Raw genomic sequence first — 19,925 nt, forward strand, 5'->3', positions numbered from 1 at the left:
AACACGGACGCTTTCCTCAGACTCTCAATGTGGCAGAGCCCATGACCGGGCCTCCTTCCCCCAGATGGCCCACAGCCCAGAGCACAGCAGACCCAGAACCAACTTTCCCGGAGGAATGATGATCCTGGCAGCTCTGGCGTCCAGGGGTGGGCAGAGACGTTCAGGGATGAAGGTTTCAGCTCAATATCAAAAACTGAGCATTGTTCATGGTAAAATTAATACCCCAAATAATGATTATCGGTCAGGCTGTTTCAGATTATTCTCAGATCTCATGCAGTAATTTGGACATGCTACCACTGGCGGATGTTACAGACTTCTATGGGCAGTTCCCAGGCGAAGCATTTTTTGCATCTGGCCTTGCCTAATTCACTAGAGGTGAGCTCTTATCTTTTTTTTTTTTGCCACGCTGCGCGGCTTGTGGGATCTTAGTTCCCCGACCAGGAACTGAACCCAGGCCCACGGCAGTGAAAGTGTGGAGTCCTAACCACTGGACCACCAGGGAAGTCCCTAGAGGTGAGTTCTTGCATCTCCTGCAGCGGCTGCAGGATTTCTTTCTCTGGTTGCCTTGACCTTGCTACCCACGCTATCCCAACTCTGCGCCCCACTGACTGCAGTTGCTCTGGAGAGTATCCGATGCCTGGAACAGCAGGTCCTTCCTCACTGATAGATAATTCCAAATTGCTCCCCAAAGAGGTCACCTGGAGACAAGGACATCTGGAGGGTAGGTGGGGCGAGGCAGGTGTGTGTGCGGGGGGGAGTCTCAAATGCCAACACCAGGATCTGGGACCCCAGCCCTCTTGCTAAACCCAGTTACGTGTGAGATCAGGAAGCCCTCCCCACTGAACAGAAGAGGGCAGAGCGCAAACCTGCACGGTGCACGGTGAGCTGCAGACACTGATGGGTAGAGGGCTGGGGGGGAGGGTGGTTATATTTTGTGTGAAATCTATTTTAAAAGACACTAAAGAGAAAACTTTGTAAAATATTTAACTTCTCCCACAATCATTTTTCTTGGTCACTAATATTTTTGTTCTTCATGCTCCTTTGTCTTCTCAACTCCCTGGACTGTGGTGATGGGAATCAGAGGGGACTTTCTTCAAAGCGTTTGTGGATTCAGAGACCAGGCAGGCCTGGTGCTCGCTGGCACACAACCATGATTCCTACCTGACCGTATTGTTTTTTACACCATCGAACCCCTGAGAAGCGCTGGAGGTTTTAGATCTGTGCTCCCTGTTTCCATTCCCATGATTTTATCAATATTCACCCTGTTTGTGCACGCTGCACGCCCGGAGTGATTATTTTGAATGGCCACACATTAAAAATAATAGGATGTTATAGACCACTGTTTGCTTGACGTTTGTTGGATACACCCAAGTTTTGTCTGGCAAATTGATTTGGAGACCAAGCCCCATCTCCTCCCCAGCACTGCCCCAGCCTCCTGTCCCCCAAGGCAGCATCTAAAATCACAACGCAGCCTTTCCCTGCTTCCGCCCTGCTGTGGCTCCTGCCACGCTCAGAATAAAAATCTCAACTCCCCACCATGGCCCACGATGCCCTGAGGGGTCGGGATGCTGCCCTTCTCTCCCTTTGTCCCCCTTTTGCTCACTTCCCCCAACACAGCCTCCCACATACCAGACTCACTCCTACCTCAGGGCCTTTGCACTGGCTATTCCCTCCGCTTAGAATGCTCTTCCCATCACTTTCCGGTCAGTTGACTCCTTAGCCTTCATGTCTCAGCCTCCCAAGAAGACATTCTGGATGCCCAACCTGCTTTACATGCTCTCTCGGTCCCACAGGTCAATGTCCTGGCCATGGCCGAAGATGTGCACACATTAGGTGCTGGTGAATGTTGGCTGAACAAGTGAGTAGTTCAAGCTTGGACTGAGAACAGATACAGACCCAGGTGAGCCTGGGCAAGTACCCGACCCTCCTGAGGGTGCCTTGTTTTTCTTAACTGTAAGTGGGGGTTTGGACTCACTGCTGGCTGTGACCCCTTTCTTTTTCATCCTTTCCTACATTTAAAAGTAGCTCCTCACTATTTGCAACAGCCAAAAGGCAGAGACAGCCCAAGTATCCATCACTGGATGAAAGGATATAAACAAAATGTGGTCCATCCAGACAGTGGAATATTACTCAGCCATGAAAAGGAATGAAGCACTGACACATGCTACAATGTGGATGAACCTTGAAAACATCATGCTGCATGAAAAAAGCCAGACACAAAAGGTCACATATTATATGACTCTGTTTCTGTGAAATGTCCAGAACAGGCAAATCCACAAAGACAGAAAGCAGATCAATGGTTGCCAGGGGCTTGGGGACTGGGGATGGGGAGTGACTGCTAACGGGGACAGGATTTCCTTTTTGGATGATAAAGATGTTCTGGAATTAAACAGAGGTGGTGGTTGGACAACACTGTGAATGTAATAAATGCCACTGATTTGTACACTTTAAAATAGTTTTATACTATGCAAGTTCATCTCAATTTCTTAAAAAAGGAAAAAGCAGCTCTTAATTGCATGGATGATGGAGGGTAGGAATCAGGAGTGGAGCCTCTAAAGCCAGGTGACCAGGTTTGTTCTCCCTCCCCTACCCTCACTCCCTGGCTGGGTGACCCTGGGTAAGTCACTCAACCTCTCTGTGCTTTAGTTCCCTCATCTGTAAATGGGTGAACAGTAGTACCCATGTCATAGGGAGAAAAAATAAAACAATAGAAGAAACTAGAAAAAATAAAACAATGTTAACTTAAATTATATTTTAAAACATTAATGTGTTTCCTTTAAAAAAAAAAATCCAAGTGACTTTTTCTGCCTAATATGGAATAAGTGAAAAAAAAAAAAAAAGACAAAATGTGTAAAATAACAATTTTCAGACGTGGAGTTGAGGAGTCAAAGCTGAGGTTCTAGAAAGTGTAAGAAGGCTACAGTTTGCAGAGTGGAGTCCTGGACAGGAGGTACCTGGGGGGAAGAGGAGGTAGGGGGAGGGAGAGGAGCGGGGAGGGGAAGGGGAGGAGGGAAGTAGGTAGAAAGGAGAGAGTGGGTAGAGAGGGAGAGAGGAAGAGAGAGGGAGAGAGAGGGAGGAAGAGAGAGAGAGATCAGTCTAGAAATTGATCCAGAGATCTTTTGAGGGTCCAAGGCCTGATGGGTTTACACGCATGCAGAGGCCAGGGATAGAGCCACTTGAAAGGAACAGAGGGAACAAGCCTCCGAGCTCACACCGGGTTGGAAATACTTGTTCCCACCAGCCAGAGTGGAAAAACTTCACAAGGAAGTGGAGAAAAATTAGCCCCAGAGTGAAGACTGCTCTGGTCCTGCCTAACAAAACTGAACAGCAAGCCTGGAAAGGAACTATTTCCAGTAGCTTAATTGTATCCCAGAACAAAGCTCAAGAATATTTTGAGGAAATACAAAAGTATACAGCATGCCACAAGGTAAAATTCACAAGGTCTGGCACCAGTTGAAACTTACCAGGCATGCGAAGAAGCCAAAAACTACCACCCATAATGAAGAGAAAAATCAATCAATAGAAACAGGACCGGGGGCTTCCCTTCTCTGGTGGCGCAGTGGTTAAGAATCCGCCTGCCAATGCAGGCGGCACGGGTTCAAGCCCTGGTCCAGGAAGATCCCACATGCAGCGGAGCAACTAGGCCCGTGAGCCACAACGACTGAAGCCCGCGTGCCACAACTACTAAAGCCCGAGCGCCTAGAGCCCAAGCTCCGCAGCAAGAGAAGCCACTGCAATGAGAAGCCCACGCACCGCATCAAAGAGTAGTCCCTGCTCGCCACAACTAACGAAACACTGCATGCAGCAACGAAGACCCAACGCAGCCAAAAATAAAATAAATAAATATTTTTTAAAAAGAAAGAAAAAACCCTGCTATGTAACTATTGTAAATATAAATTTAAAAAAGAAAAGAAAAGAAACAGGACCAGGGAATTCCCTGGTGGTTCAGTGATTAGGATTTCACGCTTTCACTGCCGATGGCTCGGGTTCAATTCCTGGTCAGGAAACTAAGATCCCTCAAGCCACGTGGCACGGCCAAAAAAAAAAAAAAAAAAAGAAAGAAAGAAAAAGAAAAGAAACAGGACCAGAAACAACACAGATGGTAGAATTAGTAGATAAGGACATGAAAACAGTTGGTATATATATATATATATATATATATTTTGGTATATTTTTAAAAAGCCAGACAGATCAAGTTTGAAGCCCCCTCACCCCGAGTCTGGGTCCCATTCCCATACTTCAGAAGAAAGTACTGTTAACAGCACACACATCCATGCAGACCTATTTCTATCCCTTCTACACACCTATCTGAGAAAACACATAGTATTTATTTTTACATCTATTGCATCCTTCAGCAACTATGCTTTCTCCACTCAGCAGTTGGTTTTGGAGATCTAGCTACATTATTACATGTAAATCTTGTTCCTTCCCTTTTCCCTGCTGCATAATATTCCATCTCGGAAATTAGCTGGATTTAAACATTCCCCTACACTGGAATATTTAAGTGGCTTCCAATTTTCCTCAGTTTTAAGCCATACTGCAGCAAGCATCCTTGTGCACATTTCTCGCACCCATGTGTGAAGCATAAATGCTAAAAAGTGACCTAGTTGCACTGCAGGATCAGAACATGTACGCTAGTGAGTGATACTATCAAATTGAAGCCTGCTTTTCTTTTCTTTCTTTCTTTTTTTTTTCTTTTGGCCACACCACAAGGCTTGCAGGATCTTAGTTCCCCGACCAGGGATTGAACCCGGGCCACAGCAGTGAAAGCCCAGAATCCTAACTACCAGGCCACCAGGGAACTCCCGAAGCCTGCCCTTCTGACCTCAGACTCAGTATATACTAGAGGCAGGGGAAAAACTTAAGGGTTTATAAATGAAACTTCCCTTAATCCCCAAAAGGAGACCCAGTGAGCTCTTTTCCACCTTAAAAACAAATTCAATGGCACCAAAAGTACAGACAATAAAAGAAAAAAATAGAGAAATTAAGATTTCATAAAAATGAAAAAAAATTGTGAATCAAAGGACGCAATAAATAGAATGAAAAAGCACCTGGGGTGAAAGAAAATATTTGCAAACCGTATATCTGACAAGGGATCTATATCTAGAATACAGTTGACCCTTGAACAACACGGATTTGAACGGCATGGGTCCACTTATATGCAGATTTATTTTCAACAGTAAATACCTCAGCACCACACAATTCGAGCTTGGTTGAATCTGCAGATGCAGAACTGTGGATATGGAGGAACAAAGCATATGGAAGACTGACTGTAAGTTACAGACGGGTTTTCCACTGTGCAGAAGGTTGGTGCCCCTAACGCCCAAGTTGTTCAAGGGTCAACTGTATATAAAGAATGCTTACAACTCAATAATAATAATAATAAAAACCTAACAACTTAATTTTAAAATGGGCAAAGGACATGAATAGACATTTCTTCAAAGAAGCTATACAAGTGGCCAATAAGCACAAGAAAAGATGCTCAACATTATTAGTCATTAGGGAAATGCACATCAAAACCACAGTGAGATATTATTTCACACCCACCAGGATATCTTTAAAAAAATGGAAAGTAACAAGTGTTGGCAAAGATGCGGAGAAATCGGAACACTTGTGCACTGCTGGTGGGAATGTAAAATGGTGCAGCCCCTGTGGAAAACAGTTTGGTGGTTCCACAAAAAATTAAACAACATAGAATTACCATATGATCCAGCAACTCCACGTCCAGGTATGTATCCAAAAGAACTGAAAGCAGGATCTTGAACAGATATTTGTATATCCTTGTTCATAGCAGCATTATTTACAATAGCCAAAAGATGGAAACAACCCATATGTCCATCAGCTAATGAATGGATAAATAAAATTTGGTATATCCATACAATAGAATACTATGCAGCCTTAAAGAAGAAGGAAATTCTGACAGATGAACCTTGAAAACATTATGCTGAATGAAAGAAGCCAGACACAAAAGAACAAAAGCTGTATGATTTCACTTATATGAGGTCGCTAGAGCAGTCAGATTCATAAAGACAGAAAGTAGAATGACGGGCGCCAGGGACTGGGGAGAGGGGAGAATGGGCAGTTAGTGTTTAATGGGGACAGGATTTCATTTTGGGAAGATGAACAAGTTCTGGAGACGGATGATGGTGATGGGTGCACAACAGTGTGAATGTACTTAATGCCACTCAGCTGTACACTTACAAATTGTTCAAACGGTAAATTTTATGTTATGTACATTTTATCACAATCTGAAAAAGAAAAAGCAGGAAGCTACAGTCTATATCAGTCTCCTTACCTTTGAATGGCTCCCTGAACACAGACCCTAAAGGCATCTGCTGTGTGCTGACACCAGGGGCTCTCAGGAACCTGTTAAGATTTTTTTTTAATGTGGACCATTTCTTTAGAAGTCTTTATTGAATTTGTTACAATATTGCTTCTGTTTTACGTTTTTGTGTTTTGGGCCGTGAGGCATGTGGGATCTTAGCTCCCCAACCAGGGATTGAACCTGCACCCCCTGCATTGGAAGGCAAAGTCTCAACCACTGGACTGCCAGGGAAGTCTGTCAGGAGCCTGTTAACAGGAAGACAAACAGCTTCCCTCGGGCCTCTGCCCCTGAGTCCAGGATCTGAGCACATTATTCCCTGCAGCCCAAGCCGTTCCCTGTGCACCAGACTCTCTCCATTGGAGATTTTGAATTTGGCTCTTTACCAACTGTACTTCATTTGTTGAAAGCTGGGAACTGTCAGATTCCAATTTTAAATCCTCCACAACTTTCTGGAATTCCTTTCTGCCCTTTCTCTCAATCTCAATGGCAAACCTAAAATCTACAGAGTATGGGACTTCCCTGGAGGTCCAGTGGTTAAGACTCTGAGCTTCCACTGCAGGGGGCTCAGGTTCAATCCCTGGTTGGGGAACCAAGATCCCACATGCCGTGCAGCATGGCCAAAAAAAATAATAAAATGAAATGAAATGAAGTGAAATAAAATAAAATCTACAGAGTAAATATCCACTTCCAAGCCCTCCACACACACATAATTTGCAGGAATTTCAAATTCCCAACGGCCTGGCCAGGAGGAAGGGCCCAGATATGTGAAGGCACCCAACCTGGGGTCCTCCTCATTTCCCTTAAATGATGAATTGTGTCCCTTTATCAGGATCTTGAACATGTAGGGGAAATGGGGTCACACAAACTTTTCATTTTTAAGAAAAGTGGGGACTTCCCTGGTGGCGCAGTGGTTAAGAATCTGCCTGCCAATGCAGGGGACACGGGTTCGAGCCCTGGTCCAGGAAGATTCCACATGCCGCGGAGCAGCTAAGCCCGTGCACCACAACTACTGAAGCCCACGCACCTAGAGCCTGTGCTCCGCAACAAGAGAAGCCACCGCAATGAGAAGCCCGCGCACCGCAACGAAGAGTAGCCCCCGCTCGCTGCAACTAGAGAAAGCCCGCGCGCAGCAACGAACACCCAACACAGCCAAAAATAAAATAATAAATTAATTAATTAAAAAAGAAAGAAAAGTGAGTTTTCCAGAAAGTCATGAGCTTAGAGGCACAGAACACCTTTCCCCAAGCCCCAGACTATAGGCCCACCATGCTCAGCTCTGTTTCCCCAGTGGGGCTAATATTACTTAATATTTTTCTCAAACTCAATCATTTCATTTTTTCCCTTAAATAAATGTAGCCTCATCCCTAGGTGACAATATCCATGAAGTTACAGGACGTGATGTGCTAGTTATATATGCTTTTTCTAAAACACATTGTATTAAATACATAGCCACCATAATTTCACGTTTGCCCTATATAGAGTGTGTGTGTATACTTTTCATGTATGAAATATTTCAAAAATAATTTAAAGCACTTCTCCCTTCCTCCAAAAATATTTTTAAGTTATTCCTTTTAAAATTAACTCGTTAAAAAAAAAAAAAAACTAACCCAAGTAGATAAACAACAAGGTCCCACTGTAGAGCACAGGGAACTATATTTAATATCTTGTAATAAAATATGATGGAAAAGACTCTGAAAGAATATATACATATACATATATACACGTGCACACACATATGAATCACTTTGCTGTACGCCAGAAACAAACACAACATTGTAAATCAACTACACTTCAATTTAAAATAAATAAATAAATAAATAAATATTGAATGAATAAAAAGTAACTCAAGTAATTTTTTTGAATACATTGTTTGGACTCTGCCCTCAGGCTAAAGACAAAAAACCATAAGCAAATACTAAATTCTAATAAGTAGGCTTTCTTTGGGGGAAGCATGAGTAGGTAATTCTGAAATTCCTTTCTGTTTATTCTAGGATTGATCAAAGAAGTGAACACACTGGGGATCATGAGGGGAGGGGATTCACAATGTCGGAGGAAGGAGTCACAAGTCTGTGGTGTTGGATCAGAATTGAAGGCATCTGTGCAAATTCCAGGGTTTTGATATAGAAATGGGTGCCAGTGTGTGTGTGTGTGAATGTACACACCTCTACTTTCCAGTTCTGTCAACTGACAGAGCTCAGAAGCGATGATATCCTAGTAGCAATGAGCACACCCAGCTCCCAGCTTCCAGCTTTAAATATTATTCTCTGCTAAAAGAATGAAGGTTTTCTTGGAGAAGCTGCTCATTTCAGGGATGGGACAGGGAAAGTACAAAGGTGGACCCAGAATTCCTATAAGACCCAGCAATTCCCCTCTTGATACACACACATACCCCTAAGAGAAATGAAGACCTACATGCACACAAAAACTTGTATGTGAATGTCCATGTAGCATTACTCACATAACCAAAAGGTGGAAATAACCCAAATGCCCATCAACAAATAAACAAAACATGGTCCATCCATACAATGAAATATTACTCAGCCATGAAAAGGAGTGAAGCATTGATTCATGCTACAACAGGGACGGACCTCGAAAATGTTATGCTTAGTGAAAGGAGACATAAAATGCCACGTCTTGTGATTCCATTTATATGAAATGTCCAGAAAAGGCAAATCCATAGAGACAGAAGGTAAATTAGTGGTTACCTGAGGAAAAGGAGGAATGGGAGTGATAGTTAATGGGTATGGGCTTCTTTTGGGGTGATGAAAATGTTCTGGAATTAGATGGAAGTGATGGTTGTACAACTCTGTGACTATATTATAAACTGTTAAATTATACACTTTAAAAGGGTGAATTTTATGGTACATGATTATATCCCATAAAATTGTATCTCAGTTTTTTTAAAAAGCATACAAAGCATCTGACATCCAATACTCAGGTAGAAATCAGAAAAATGTGGGGGGGAAGGATGCCCTACTAAATGCAGTGTAGTGTCCTGGATGGGATCCTGGAGCAGAAAAAGGACATTAGTGGGAAAACTCGTGAAACTCGAATAAAGACTGGAGTTTAGTTAACAGTAATGGACCAATGTTGATTTCCTCATTTTGAGATATGTAGTCATTATGTATGTTAACACTAGGGGAAATCGAGTAAGGGGTATGTGGGAACTCTTTGTATTATCTTTGTAATTTCTCTGTAAATCTAAAATTATTGTGAAAATACATGTGAAATTGACATGCATACACTGATGTGTATAAAATTGATGACTAATAAGAACCTGCTGTATAAAAAAAAAATAAAATTCAAAAATTAAAAAAAAAGTAATAATAAACTTTCTTTGGGTTATTTGTATGGAAATATGTTAATATAAATATTTCAGACATTACATGGAATTCCTAAAGATCTTATATGTTCTGGTATATTATAAGTCATAATTCTAGTTATTACTTTAAAATGTATATCTCAGAAATAACTAAATTTCCTTGTCAATTGCATTATTATGAACTTTCATCAAATCTTTAACCGTGGTCATTTTTAAGTCTTTTGTCATTTAAAGACAGTTCTGGGTGTACTCTGATGCTTTTGCAAAAATGTTCCTATAAAAGGGTTTCATCTTCAAGGAATTCATGGAAAAGACTCTGACAAGTACAGGTTTCTGGTAACTGACTGTACTGCTGAACTGAATGAATAAGCATTTTCAGAACTCTAATGGAAAACTGATGAATTCATAAAAGTGCTAACAAAAGATCAACATGAAAAAAAAATAATTACATGGGACTGAGTGAACTGATGAGGATGATTATAATTTTTGTGACTTTCTGTTTGAATAAAAAAAAAAAAGTTAAAAAAAAAATGCATTTCCAAAAAGTGAGCCTGAAACCAAAAAGGAAGGACGTGCTCAAGAATGATACAGAAGCCAGCCTGAAGGGGCTGCCATGGGCCAAATCTGGGACAATTTGAACATCAAAATTAAGAGAGTAAGACGTAATAACCTATACAGGAAAAGAATCTGAAAAAGAATAGATATATGTATATGTATAACTGAATCACTTTGCTGTACACCTGAAACTAACACAACACTGTAAACCAACTATACTCCAATATAAAATAAAAATTAAAAAAAAAATTAAGAGTAAGAGATTATCATCTGTTGAAGACAGTCAGTACCCATGAGTCCACGCAGATACAAATAAACTCACAGAAGGTCATAAAAAGTGTCGAAGGAAAGATGGAATTAGAAAACCATCATTTGGCAAGCATCATACTAAAATAATAACTGATTCAGGCGAGACTCACCAGGGGATGCTAATATGGTCTCAAAGTATCTCTTTACAGGGTCTCAAAGTATCTCTCTATGGGATACTTTTTCATCACAAAGGGCAAGATAGTAACTTTGCAAAGAAGAAATCCATCAGACCTCACCTTTAGCAAGTGATCAAGGTCAATGATACCAAGAATGAGACACATCAATATATCCAGTGCCTCCTGATATGATGCACGGAGAAGAACACAACATTACTTCTGTGGGATTCCTGCCCCAAATACACCCACAGCCTCCATCTAGTCATGAGGAAACACTGGAGGAGCCACCCTGATGGACACTCTCCAAAGGACTGAGCAGTTCTTAGCAAACATGTCATGCCATGAGACACAAAGGAAGACTGAGGAACTTTCCAGACCACAGGGGATTAAAGAAATGGGACAACTGAACCCTACATATAATCTGGAACTTTCTTCTGCTGTGAAGGACATTAACAGGGTGGTTGGCAAAATCTGAATAAGGGCTGTAGATTATAGAATTGTATCAATGTCCAATAAGCTTGATTTTGATCACTGTGCTGAGGCTGTGTTTTAGGAAATACACGGTGACTTATTTAGGGATAGAGGAATATCATGTCTGCCAACTGACCCCTAAATGACACAGAGCATGACAGTTCCTCAAAATATTAGACACAGAATTACCATAGGATGCAGTCATTCCACTTCAGCGTGTATACCCACAAGGCCTGAAAGCAGGATCTTGAAGAGATATTTGTAGGCCCATGTTCATGGCTGCATTATTCATAAGAGCTAAAATGTAGAAGCAACCCGGGTGTCTACTGACCAATTAATGGATAAGCAAAATGTGGTATATACAGCTTGAGACCAGGCAATGGGATATAAATCAACCTTCAAGAGGAAGGAAATTCTGACACGTGCTACAACACGAATGAACCTTGAAAACATTATGCTAAATGAAATAAGCCAGGCACAAAAGCACAAAACTGTATGCTTCCATTTATATGAGGTCCCTAGCGTAGTCATATCCATAGAGACAGAAAGGAGAATGTGGCAGTTGCCAGGGGCTGGGAGAGTGAGGAATGAAGTTAGTGTTAAATGGGGACAGGGTTTCAGTTTAGGAAGATGAAAAAGTTCTGAAAACCAATGATGGTGATGGCTGCAAAACAATGTGAATGTACTTAATGCCACTCAACTGTACACTTAATAATGGTTAAGGTGGTAAAGTTTATGTTATATATATTTTACCACAGTTTAAAAAATGATTTGGAAGTCAAAAATTTTTTTAAACTATATTTATCTACCTACCTATTTATCTATAGAGAAAGAGCAAATGTAATATAATGTTAACACTTGGGGAATCTGGGTGTGAAAGGACTTCTTTGTCATCCTCTCCTGCCATGGCTGGGAGGAGAAATCTCCAGCAAAGACCTCTCAGCATAAGGTAAATAATCTCATCTATCTTTACATCCTGTCAACCACGACCCCATTTTTTCTTACCCTCCTGTCCCCCACAGCTTGAAATTTCCCTGCCCCCTCCCCTGTTTCTTTTCCCCATGGCCCTGGCAGCACTTTCTGGCAACATGTTCAAAGTCCAGTAATGAAAAGAATCCATCTCCCAGGTTAAGTGAGGACTTAAAAGGATCATCTTTATTTGTTCAGAGTTGCACTCAGGGAGTTGTCCCCAAAGCTGTCCACAGGACAGGCCACCCATATGCCCAGGCAAGTCAATTTGGTGGAAGAATCTCTATGGGCAGGGGGGTGGGGTACTGAGGATGCTACTAACTCGGTTAGTGACCAAGCCAAGGAACCCTCTATACGGCGCAGTAACCCTCCTGGTGGCCACCATGACATGTGATAAGCCAAGGTCGGACCCCCAGCTCAGGGCAGCAGCCCCGCCTTATGGATCCTGTCTCTGCCCCTCTCCCTTCACCCAGCAGAACAGGTGCTACATGCTGAGCACCACTGCCCGCCCAGAGTAACTCAAGGGTCTCTCCCACTAGGTGATGTTTACCAAGCATCAGTGGGAAGAATCGCCCACATCAACTTTTGATGGTAGGAAATGACCTGGTGCCACCAGGGAGCCATGGAGTGAGTCACCTTCTTGTCCTAACCTTTCCTACTCATGTCCTCTGGGTCCCCACCTCCCCCCTCCCCATCTGGGGGAAAAAATAAACTAAGAAACCCACCATCAAAGAAATACACACACCCCATGGCCAGCATCCCCACAGAGAGGCGTCCACATGCTCGCTAGAGACCCTGAGAGGGGCATCCTTGTTGCTTTATTCTTGGGGAGCAAACCCTGAATCCCCCAGTGACAGTGCCAATGGGAGGAGGGGTGGGTCGGGAAAGGAGACAGTTGTCCCCCTGCCACACACACACACACACACACACACACACACACACACACACACCAATACAGGCTAAGCAAAAGCAGCCAGTGCCAGAGGAACACAGAGGCTGTGCCATCCCATTCATTTGTTTGCAGCTTGAGACCAGGCAAAACTCATCTGTGGTGACGGAGCTCAGGAGGCAGCTGAGGAGTGATGGGGAGCGGGGGGTGGGGGGGGTAGCAGGAAAGAATGTTCTGGGTTGATGGGAATCAACCACCTTGATCGAAGTATTGGTGACATGGGCATAAATACTTTTCACCAAAGTGATGGGGGCACTGAAGATCTGTACATGTTTTTATACAAATGATTCCCCAATTTTAATAAGGGCAATGGTGGGGCAGGAGCAGCTATCCCATTCATCTGAAGTTAAGAGAAGTGGGTGGCCCGTAATCAAGCTAAATTCTTGGTCTCTGACCACTTTCTGCTCCAAAAGGGCTGGACAGTTCTCCTGGGGGGAAGGGAAGCAGCGCACCCAAGTCCCACGACAATCTGCAGCGAGCACAGCCGCCAAGCACAGACTGTGAAAGTAACGGGGCTTGTGCGTCCCAGACAACACATTGTCTACACCCCATCTACCTGACAAGACCCCGCCACGCGGCTGCGTCTGACCGATTCTCTTGACCCCATAACAAAGAACCCCTTTGTTCTCTGGTTAATATCCTTAGCAGGTCTGTCTAGACTCACTGTGGCAGTAATTGTCCTGTGATGTCACCAGGACCTGTGACCCGACTCCTCCTTGCCCACTTGGGCAGAGAAGGCTACAGATGGCGCCAAGCCAAGGGGGTCCAAGCCCTCAACACCCACCTGAGCCTCCTAGAGCGAGAAAGACCCGCAGCCAGCATCCCACTCCCACCACCCAAGACCTGCGGGGAGACGGGACACTCGAAAAATGCAGTCCCTCCTGTGTGGGGTGCTAGGGGCAGCGGCATTTTTTCCTGGGAAAGAGGAAAGGAGGGGTGCCCCTCTGTCCCCAGAACTCCCACCTCCCGAATGTGGCTGGTGGGAAACAGTTCACTCTCTGCTGGGGCACCAGTTCACCCAGGGCATGAAGAAGGAAGGTCAGATAAGACAGAGAGGAGAGAAACAGAAAGAAAGAGAGAGAGAGAGAAGGAGGTGGGGGGAGGGAGAGAGAGAGGAGGGAGTGAAAGACAGACATGGAGAGAGACACAGACTGGGAGAGTGAGAGACAGAGACAGGAAGAGACAGAGACCCAGAGAGGCCAAGAGAAACTCAAAGAGAGACAGAGGGGGAGAAAGATATATGGAAAGAGACATGAAGAGAGAAGGGGAGAGACAGAGATGCAGAGAGAGAGAGAGAGAGACAGAGAGAGACACCCAGAGAGAGACTGAGAGTGACAGAGAAACAGAGAGAGACAGAGAGAAGGGGAGAGACAGACAGAGAGAAGTGAGTTAGTTGGTCCCTGGCAGAGGAGGAGAAGTTCCTTCCACAGGTGGCAACTTGAGCTTCAGAAAAACCAGTCGGGACAGGAAGTAACGGCTGCTCACCCCGCCTCACCAAACACCCATCTTCAGCTTGAAGTAACAGACATCAATGGTTGCCCGCAACTCATGTCCGGATCACACCAAGTACACTCTGAGGCATATTTTCTTGAGGGATGGATTTGACCCATCCAATGACTACACCCTTTCCACGGGCAAATCTGTTTTATCCAGAGTAACTGAAAAGCACCACCAGCGGCTCCTAGCCACCCCATGCGTGGATCCGGCAGATGCTCTGCTGTGCAGAAGGCATGGGACCCAAGTGCAATTCCATTGACACCAAGCTCTAGAACAGGTAAAACGCACCTACGGAGGCCATAAAGTCAGCAGAGAGGTTTACACCTGGGAGTGGGGTTGGCGGGTGCAGGGGGAGTAGCTGGGAAAGGACACAAGGGGCTTCTGCAATGGGGACGAACAGAGAAGGGGCTGAGAATGTTCTAGGTCTTGATCTGGACTCAGGTGCTGCGGAGGTACACGTGTGTAAAATTTCACGGACGAACACTGCTGTGCACACTCAGGGTACGTACGCGCAACTCCAGTTTTTTTTGTTGTTGTTGTTTTTTTAAGGGAAACAATTGGATCTGGGAAGGTTGGCATTTTTTTAGCTGGGGAATGGTGGAGAATTCTCTCTTCTTGTCTCATAAAGTTGAAGAAGAAAACTGAAAGTCTTCTAGAGGTGAGGTCTGGAGAGATGGGTGACTGAAATATAAGGGGTATTTCCCCACCGGCAGCAGGATGAAAAGCTGCCATCTTCCACCATCCGAGTCCCAAAGCTCGGAGGGATTTCCAAAGATTGTTTAATTGATTTTTCTCCTATTTAGATGCAGATCATAGTGTCTGGGGCCCAGGAATTCAGACACATGGCTTTGTGTCCACTCAGCCCCGTGAAGACTCCTGTCTGAAACTCGCACAAAGGCAGACACACACGTCTTCAGAAACACGCTGTTTCCTTTTTGTCTGGGGCTCCAGGGAGCGGGTGCGACGAGCAGGGCCTCAGACATGCTCCCATCTGCAGAGTCCCGGGGATTCTGTCCCTCTGTTCTGCTAGCAAAGTGGGGTGAAAATTTTTAAAAAGGGAGAGGAATGTGGCCAAGATTTTGAGGTCTGGAAGAAGGGTAACAAAAAAGGTGGGCACCCCAACTGGGAATAGACACACTGAGGTTTTAGCTTGGATTTTTCTCCGAATTCAGGGCTCTGGAGTGCAAATCAGGGGATGCTTTAAATCAAGCAGCTAATGGGCTAGGATTAACACGAGTTTGGCTCCGGTCCGTGCAGATCTGATTTATATAAGGAGAAAACTTTTCTCTCTTTCTCTCCGCCCATTGTTCCCCAGTCTGTCCCTCCAAATGTCCCAGCTGACAAAGAAACTGGAAGGCTCAGGACAGCGGGAAAGACCTCCTCCCCCCCAATATGCAGCCTTTGCTTCCTCCAGCTGCCAGGAAGCAACACTGAGGGTCACTGCACCCCCTCTACAAGGTTAATACATCCCCCAATATCCCTGCCTGGTCCCCCAAAACCTGGCTGTGGCATGGGATACTTCCGAAGAAATGCCACTCTGGTTTCTGAGCTGGATGACCTCAGATACTCTCTCTGTGTCTCAGTTTCCTCATCCATAAAGTGGGCACAAGAATAACTGCACCTAAGGGTTGTTGGGAGAATTCAGCAAGCTGGGCAGCAAAAACCGCTTGGCGCACAGCAAGCACTCAACAAACGCAAGCTACAGTGGTAACTATCTTAGAGGAAGTGTATATCAGACTTAAATATCTCTCAGGAAGCTTCACAGGAGACGGTCTCTTCGTAGGTTCCTTCCTTTCTTTGGTGTCAAGTATTTCCAGGGGAAGCCCAGCCCCAAGCCTGATTCCTCCCCTCTGGATCCAGTTACCTGGACTGCAATCCAGCTGGCATTCACAGTGTGTTCCCCAAAAGGGCCGAACCCTAAAAAAAATAAGAAAAGCAGCATGTCACCACCCAGCGGCCCCTCCTGGCCTGCCCAGGGCCAGGCTGCTGCTTTCATCCAGGAGAATGGAGCAGGGAGTTTCGGGAGCAGCTGCTACCTGGGACAATGTCGGGGGCCTGGTCCCAAGTTCTGGGGTGCACCCAGTGTCCCTTCAGAGCCCTCCACCACACAAACTTGTCTGCTCTTAACAGAAGCTGTGAGTCCTTTCTCGTCCTCACTTTCACCTGACCTTCATGCCCAGCAACAGGCCAGTGCCCTCCTTTTGCCCCAGAAAAGGCTGGCCTTGTTCCCTTCCCGATTTCTTCCCCTATCCTTGACCCCCAAATATAATTTTATCATTGTCTTTGTGCCTCTTCCCTGGACTCTGGAACTGCAGGGCCATAGGCGTTCTGTGAATCATCGCCTGATAAGGAACGGCCCTTAAGGGATGCGTGGGTATCTCCCAGGTCAGGCTGTCCAGACATCATCCCACCACCCTCCTCCCTACTCACTCAAACTCCAGGCCCCATTTACAAACCAGATTCTCACCTGAGGATGTGCTAAGTGCTCTGCATTGCCCTGTGGCATTCAGCCTCCCTGTGCCTCCCTTTCAGGCAAGGGTGTTTCCTGGGCCCATTTTAGAGGAGCCAGGGCTGAGGTACAGAGAGGTGAAGCCAGCTGCCCAAGGTCTCACAGCAAGAAGATGGAAGAGCACGGATTCAAACACAGACCCAGGAGAGTCTGTGGCCTCCCTCTTCTAATCGCCCCAACACACCACCTAAAAAATAAACCTCTCCAAGAAAGGCTGTCATTGAACCATGGGTCACTCCAGCTGGGCCAAGTGTCCCAAGTGGTATCACGGCCCTGGGAGGGATACTGTTCCCTGGAACAGCAGGGGGCCCCCAAGTAGGGTCAGAACCTCTCCACCCCTTTTCTCCTCCTGCATGGACCAAGTATGAGTCCCAGCTCAGCCACTTACAAACAAGGTGACCTCTGTGAGCCTCAGTTTCCCCCTCTGCAAAATGGAGACCGTAAAGATTTAATGAGCTCATGCAAGAAAAATGCCCAGTCCCATGGCTGCCTGCTGAGTCAGGACTAAAGTAATAAATAAGCAGATATAGGAGGGCTGCAGGGGAAAGTGACCCTCTGGCAACTTGACACACCTGTTTGTCAGATAAGTGGCTTCTTCCATATTCCTGGAAATTCGAGGACCAGCCCAAACCTCCCTGGACCACAATATACCTGCTCGAACCTTAGCTGGATTTCTCACTCTGACCCCTCCTGACAGGGTAAAAATACCGCGCCCCCCCACCCCCCGACCAGAGGCCTGGCAGAAATTGACCGCACACGAGGCTCCGAGATGGAGTCTCCTAGAGGAGAAGCAGTTAGTTTTGGGGAGTCGGTGACAGTGGGGCGGGGGTCCGGGATCACCCAGAAACAGCCCGGGCAGGAAAGATTTTGACCAAGATAGTCCTTGGGACAAGCGGAAGAACGGCCGGGCACCCGAGGTTCCCCGAACTTCACCTGCCCCTGCCTCGGGGGAGCAGCCCCCCATTAGCGCAAGACTCGGGGAGCAGTGGCTGGCAAGAGATTAACTTGTCACGGGGCACTTCCTGCCCGCAAATCGGCCTTTGTCCCCTGGGACCGAGGGTGGTGACAAACCCGACCTCGGGAGGGGCAGGGAGGAGTCCAGTACAGCCTGCCGGCCGGGTAAACACAACAGGTGCCCGGAGGGTCCCTGTCCCCAACCGGGGAAGGAAGGAGGCCAGAGGGGCTTGCTCCGTGTGGGGCACTTGGCAGGACCCCCACGTCCTTGCCTGCCCCGACTCCTGACAGTGGGACCACAGGGGCGCCCCCTTCTCCACTTTCTCTGTCGCGCGGACTGAGCTGGGCTCCCGTGGGCGATGACATCTTCCAAACCTGGGACGACTTCTAGCACCTGCCCCACCCGAGCCACCGCGCTTCTTCCGGCCCCGCTGCCTCCGGAGCCGCCCGACCCGCCCCAGCCACGGGCCGCCGCTGCCGCGGCCGCCATCAGCGCACTACCCGCGTACCCGTCACCACCACCGCCTTCCTGGGCTGCTCCATGGCGGGATCAGGCTGCGCCTTTGACCCACTCCTGTCCGGACTGGCGAGACCTCTGCCGCCGCTGCCGCCGCTCGGCCACCGCGCCGCCCCGCCCCAAAACCCGGCCCCGCCCCCGGCCGGGCCGCTGGGCGTGCGCGTCCCCGCGACCAAGGCGCAGAGTGCACGCCCCATCCCTAACTCTCCCCCCAGTAGTGCGTGGTTGCCCCCACTCCCCACCCTCAGTTTCCCCACCCGTAGGATGGGGACAGTTCGTCCTGCAGGCTGTGGCCGCTTGAACTCGAGTCACGCGCTGGGGACGGAGCCGGTTATTCATTCCACAATGTTCACCGATCGCTTGCTGTGAGTTATATCGGTGCCCCCCACCTCCCTGTGAGCAAGGCTCCATTAGTCGGCCCCTTTTACAGATGAGGAAACTGAGGCATAGTTCGGAAGGCCATTCACCTAAAGCCTCCTGGGGTTACAGATGCGGCATTCAAGCCAGGAGTTTGAGGGGGGGATGAAATAAAGTGAAAACCGGGCACCCACAGCTGGGTGGTGCCCAAAGCAGGCTCCTGTGTTGCTAAGGAGGCTGATGTGGCCCCAGAGACCTGGGCCTCCCCTCCCTCCTTCTCCCCAATACACAGCTGCTCTAGACCCAGCAGTCCTCCAAGGGCCCACCCAACACAGTCCCACCTTAGGGCCTTTGCACTTGCTGTTTCTTCTGCCTGGAACATGCCCTACAGTTTCCTCAAAACTAGTTGCTTCTTCAGGGCTCAGCTGGAACATCACCTCCTCCTAGGGGTCCTCCTCACCCTGGCTGAAATCCCCCACCCCAACTCACCACCACCCCAGTAGGTCCATCTCATTTCCTTGTTTCATCCTCTTCAGAGCAGCAATCACATTCAGAAATCATTCCTTTATAGGCACTGCTTTTCTTTTCTTTTTTTTAAATTTTATTTATTTATTTATTTTTGGCTGCGTGTGGGCTTTTCTCTAGTTGCGGTGAGTGGGGGCTACTCTTCATTGTGGTGTGCGGGCTTCTCATTGTGGTGGCTTCTCTTGTTGAGGAGCACGGGCTCTAGGCACGTGGGTTTCAGTAGTCGTGGCACGCGGGCTCAGTAGTTGTGGCTTGCGGGCTTAATTGCTCCCCGGCATGTAGGTTCTTCCCGGACCAGGGCTCAAACCCGCGTCCCCTGCGTTGGCAGGCAGATTCTTAACCACTGCGCCACCAGCGAAGCCCGACACTGCTTTTCTGGTTTATTTCCCATTTCCTCCCCTGACTTCCAGAGCAGGGTTATGTCTCCATTAGAGCCTTGTGCCTGGCACACAGTAGGTCCCCAACCCACATTCAGCAGCGGCCAGCATTCTTCCTAAAATAGCCAAAAAATACAGCTGAGTTTCTGGCCACATCCTTAGAAACAGGACTG

The 19,925-nt window shown here is 46.7% G+C and overlaps 1 protein-coding gene across 1 annotated transcript in view; it reads right to left on the reverse strand.

Moving 5' to 3' along the window:
• Positions 1-18,626, reverse strand: part of PGPEP1 (pyroglutamyl-peptidase I) — a 34,329-nt gene extending 15,703 nt beyond the window's left edge. The window contains exons 1-2 of the mRNA XM_061190229.1: positions 18,486-18,626; positions 16,378-16,430 (exon numbers count right to left, since the gene is read on the reverse strand). Coding sequence (XP_061046212.1) covers positions 16,378-16,430; positions 18,486-18,519 — 87 coding nt within the window. The 5' untranslated portion in view covers positions 18,520-18,626. The remainder of the gene's footprint in view (positions 1-16,377; positions 16,431-18,485) is intronic.
• Positions 18,627-19,925: the final 1,299 nt, after the last annotated feature.

Source organism: Eubalaena glacialis, chromosome 4 (genome assembly GCF_028564815.1).
Source record: "Eubalaena glacialis isolate mEubGla1 chromosome 4, mEubGla1.1.hap2.+ XY, whole genome shotgun sequence".
Lineage (NCBI taxonomy): Eukaryota > Metazoa > Chordata > Mammalia > Artiodactyla > Balaenidae > Eubalaena > Eubalaena glacialis.